Raw genomic sequence first — 4,907 nt, 5'->3', positions numbered from 1 at the left:
GTAAAAATAAATTTAATATTTATTTAACTTTTTTCCTTATGGATATATCACTGGGGCCTTACAGTATTTGTAGCCCAGGGGCCTACAAAATCTTAATCCGGCTCTGTTTATAGCGTGTGTTATAGAGGTTGTTAAGTTTAAATTAACTGTGGAAATTCTGTGTATTACAAAAAAGTTGTATCGAAGAAGAATAAGCTGCATTAATTAAGAAAGAACTTGTATGGCTAAAGTTTCTCGGAAAGAATTTATACCGGAAATTAACAAACAAGTAGATACGCAACTGTTCATCTGTACAATTTGATTCAGGAAATCAAAGAATTACAATTAGACCACCTACAATGGTGATGTTTATATAATACAAGGTAGTCCAAAATTATCTTTCCCATTTTAAAATTAAATAATTAACTAACTAAAGAAATCCAACTATGCAGTGTTCAACATCTTGTAGCCCAATTCAAGCAGTTTTTATTGACATATCAGTAAACGTCTACGTATGCACCATTAGTGGCCTGGAGTGAAAAAACAAACAAAAAATGACTAAAAAAAAACTTATTGGGTTGGGATATAAGATGTTAAAAACTTATACAGTTGTATTTCCTTAATTGTTGAATTTTAAAATATGAAAGATAATTTAATCCACCCTGAATTTATGGGATTTTTGAGTTTTTTTAAACTCAGTTTGCAGTACCTGTTCTCTAGAGGGCAGTAGTAGTACATCAATTTGCCTAAAATTATTATGTGTATAGTCGGCCTGTACAGGTTTGATTTGTAATATAATTAATTTCATTTTTTATTTGACTTACTTAAAGATGAAAGAAGGAGGAGAATCTATTAGGTAACAACTCAGGACTGTAGTTTTAGTGTTGAAATATTTACGTAAGGTGATGGAAAAGCTATAATAGATAGTAGTATCATGCCACACGTGATATTGATAATGAGGCCGTATTTTTCATAACTTGGTCAGGATGTGTAGCGAAGAATCGCACCACGTGTCGTACTCGTAGTTAGTATTTTAATTACGAAGTTCAGACTCAAAAAAGCATCACTTTTTGAGGTGCTTTTCTGGTAATTTGAAGGATGCAGAAGTCTACACCAGACAAGGCAGAAGAGATGAAAACATTTAAAATATATTAATCTTAAGTATTATTATTAGGCATTACCACATATGTTAATTGTTTAGTTAGGCTCTAGGTAAGAGTAAAAAATATAGACAAACGAATCACATAATGGCGTTGGATATGAAAGTTAGAATAATTGACTTTTGTATCTGTAAGGCCACCATGTATAGAATTATAAGAAGTATTGTCTTCTTGTATTTTGTTTTTTAAACTATTAAAAGTAAACAGCGACTTTATTGAGAAATTGTGGGATGTAGTTTATGAAAACATGGATGCAAGTCTTATGAAATGCTTCAACTTAATCCTAAGAGTAAGAGGTTTTAGCTGTGATCCCTATCTTTCAAGTTCAATACCTGAGAGAAGAGAAACTTTGCTTTTTATGAAGGGTAGGAGAGACATGATTTAAGTATTATTTTCACTTATGGCAAAGGTATATTTACAACTAGTGTAACTGTCTATAACTTAAGAGTTCAGAAAAATTAAGTTCACAAAAAGGATTCTTTGATTAAAGTTTCCAAACTTAGGCTCTTTAAGGGTAAGATCAATGACCTCTTGAACTCTATCATTAAGTCTTTTATAATAATAAGTTACATAGTAAGGATACAGTTTGTGTATTTAAGTTATTATTCATACATTGTTAAACTTTAATAACATTTTTGTGATTGTAAAGATGTAATGACACACTTTTGCTGTAGATTGTACATGAACTTTATGGTAAAACAAACTATTGGTAACCAAATTCTTTACTAGAAGTAGAAAGTAACAATATATGTAATAGGAATTCTCTGAATTCTTGGTTAGAGGGAGAAACCAAAGAGCAGAAGTCATTTCTTTGTTGTGGACTATACTTGCTTTATTTTGAAGTATTGTGATCATAATTAACAGGGTTAAGGAAACTAGTACTTATTACTACATGTGTATAATCTTTGTTATGTTTTTTTTAGAATTGTACATCAATCATAGTGACATTTTTTGTACATTTTCAGTATGTTATCAAATACTGTTAGCAAAGAAGAAGAAGAAGACTATGAAGATATTAGTGCTAGTGAAGATGAGGTAAAAGATAACTCTTGGGACTTTCAGCCAACAGTTCAGAAAACTAACTATAAGATGTTTAAAATAATATTCTTAAAATACTCTTTTTAACTTGGATTTATTAAAATATATGGTGAAACATTAAATAACACAAAATACTTATTTTTGTTTTGAATGAGAGCAGCCACTAGATGTATCACTTGGCTTTCAAATTGATTTTCATTTAGTGTCACAAACAATTTATTACCACGTTGAAGGCTTATGAAAATAGATGAATAACTAAATACTGGATATAAATTTATGTTAGAAATCAGAGTGGTGAGATTAAATGAACATTTGTTGATTGAATGTGATAAGTGAAGTTGTAATAAATACAATTGATAAAAATTGTGCTTTCAAAGAGTGGACCGGTCTTCTTCTTTGGAATGAATCACGAGTCCATTTGAAATATTTATTTTGTGTTAATGACTTGGATACTTATAATAAAAGCTTAATGTTTAGAATTTTATCTCATTATTTTATATAAATTATTAATACAGTATAATGTAAGTATGGAATAAGTTTTCTTCACAATAGTTTGTTACAAAATTCTTGAATCTTAGTTTATGAAGTTAATGCTCTTGTCTACCTTTTACATTACCTGGTGTGTTTCTCTTATAGAAAAATATCAGTAATTAGAAATACTTTGGTTTTAACTCAACTCCTTTAGTATGTAAATATATATATATATGTTTATGTTCAAAACAAAGACATTACTTAAAGTTTTATAAGAAAACTTCAAATGAAATTTATATCTTTGTTTTTAATTTTTCTCATTTTGGTTGAAGGAAAATGATGAAAGAAAACATACCAAGTTGTTGGAAGCCATTGGATCATTAGATGGAAAAAAGAGGTAAGCACAAATGTTTTTCTATTTTATGGAACTTAAAAAGTTTGAATCCAATGAGTTGAATGTTTGAACAAGTCATGTGTCATTTAGACAGAAAATATACTCTTTTAAAATATAGTTACTTAAAAGTCTTAATTTTTTTTCTATCTCCAGTTTTAACTGAAAGTTAAATTTGTATAGTTTTTGAATACTTAATACTTATGAAATTGAAACGTTTTCCTTCACTTTTGCTTGGGTTAACATCATGGTTAATTATTAAGGCTTTGATAGACAGACTTGTATTATTGTAACAAGGTTCAGTTTATATGAACATTTTCTGGCAATCATACATATCAGTGTACATAATTTTAGGCTTTAAGCTTAGGTAATCTGTACTATGTTTTTTATTCAATATCGGTTGAAATCCCTAAGTATAACTCTTGAAAATAATATATTATTATTACATTTTTATCTTACCCTCATATCCTCTGTTTTTATATTACCTACTAATTCTGTTGTTAACATTGACAACATCTAAAGATTTAAATTTTTTGTTGTTCAAAGTTGAGAAAAGTAACATTATCCTTTCACTTTCTGTTAACTTTTTCAGCATGGGCTCGGTCCCTGAGACTGACCTCATAACCATTTTGTGCTTGTTATAGTTTTCATGCTATAACTTTTAAATTAGTAAGCAGATTATGAGTAAAGATTACAATGCTTTCATACACAATATATCACATTTTTTTCTATTAAGTCTTAAGGTTTGTAAAGTAATGTTTTTCTCATGCCTTTTTCTCATTTTAAGATATTTTATGCATCAGAAAATTTTCAGATTTCACATGCAAAAACTTTATAATGTCCAGATCAAACATATCTTAGGAAAAAACTAAATATTTTATCTGTTATTTTCAGTAATGAATCTCTGTTGGTTTGGTAGATTTGGTCAATCTTGTAACCACCATAAAAAATTATGAAACAAATATAAATTATGCCTCTTTCATTCTAGAATGACAACAAATTATAACATGAAAGCATAACTGTTTAGACTAAATAGCTTAAATCTCATAGCATTATACATTTATATATATTTATTTTTATTATATTGACATTTCACCGTGCCTGGCTAACAATGCAGAAGTTACAATGATGCGGCACATACGCACTCATGTTACCGTATCTAATAATATAAAACTGACCTTTAGTATCTACAATGTGATCTACCTGCTTTGACTGTGTTTAAGTAGACTAGTAATTTGTAAAATAGTCACATTTCAATTATTATACATTATATAGATTATTGCTGTTTAGAAATAACTTCTTAAACTTATTTTTCTTACACATAGAACAATAACTAAAGAAGTAAAGCAAACAATTATCTCTTCTAGTTATGACGTTTGTACTTGGTTGCTGCTTGACGTAGGTTGCTAAGCCTTTAAAAATTTTGCACGTGGAGGATATGAAACAAAATATTTTTTTTAGGTTTTATATACACAGTTGAATTACCAAAATATCATAAATTACTATATCAGTATCATATAATTCCACTATAAATTATCAAGCTTGGTAACTAAAATGTATTTTAGTCTCAAAAATATGAAAATTTTGAGCAGACTAAAGACACAGCCTACCTCATTGAAATCATGGGTCGAAAAAAGAGATGGCATCCAAATAAGAATTGGTACCAAGTCCATTAAAATGGTTAAGAAAGCCACTAGGGGGCATTCTGAGCTTCCATTTGGTTATTCGTGTTATATATAGAAGTAAGTATACTTAAGGGAGCTTTTCCAAAAATGGAAAGAGGTGGATGGGGTCCCACTGTGTTTGATTTATTACATGAGCAATATCTTGGCAAATAGAAAAGATAAGAGGCTCTTATTTTATATTCT

At 28.9% G+C, this 4,907-nt stretch overlaps 1 protein-coding gene across 1 annotated transcript in view; it reads left to right on the top strand.

Annotated features, from left to right (window-relative positions):
• Positions 1-706: 706 nt before the first annotated feature.
• LOC106472107 (U3 small nucleolar RNA-associated protein 14 homolog A-like) overlaps positions 707-4,907 on the top strand; it is a gene marked incomplete at its 3' end in the record, with an annotated part of 12,023 nt that continues 7,822 nt past the window's right edge. The window contains exons 1-3 of the mRNA XM_013932734.2: positions 707-835; positions 2,105-2,174; positions 2,981-3,045. Coding sequence (XP_013788188.2) covers positions 810-835; positions 2,105-2,174; positions 2,981-3,045 — 161 coding nt within the window. The remainder of the gene's footprint in view (positions 836-2,104; positions 2,175-2,980; positions 3,046-4,907) is intronic.

This window comes from Limulus polyphemus, unplaced genomic scaffold, assembly GCF_000517525.1.
Source record: "Limulus polyphemus unplaced genomic scaffold, Limulus_polyphemus-2.1.2 Scaffold5089, whole genome shotgun sequence".
In the NCBI taxonomy this organism is placed as follows: domain Eukaryota; kingdom Metazoa; phylum Arthropoda; class Merostomata; order Xiphosura; family Limulidae; genus Limulus; species Limulus polyphemus.
The sequence above is the reverse complement of the archived record's forward strand: the minus strand, read 5'-3'. Positions and strand labels throughout refer to the sequence as shown.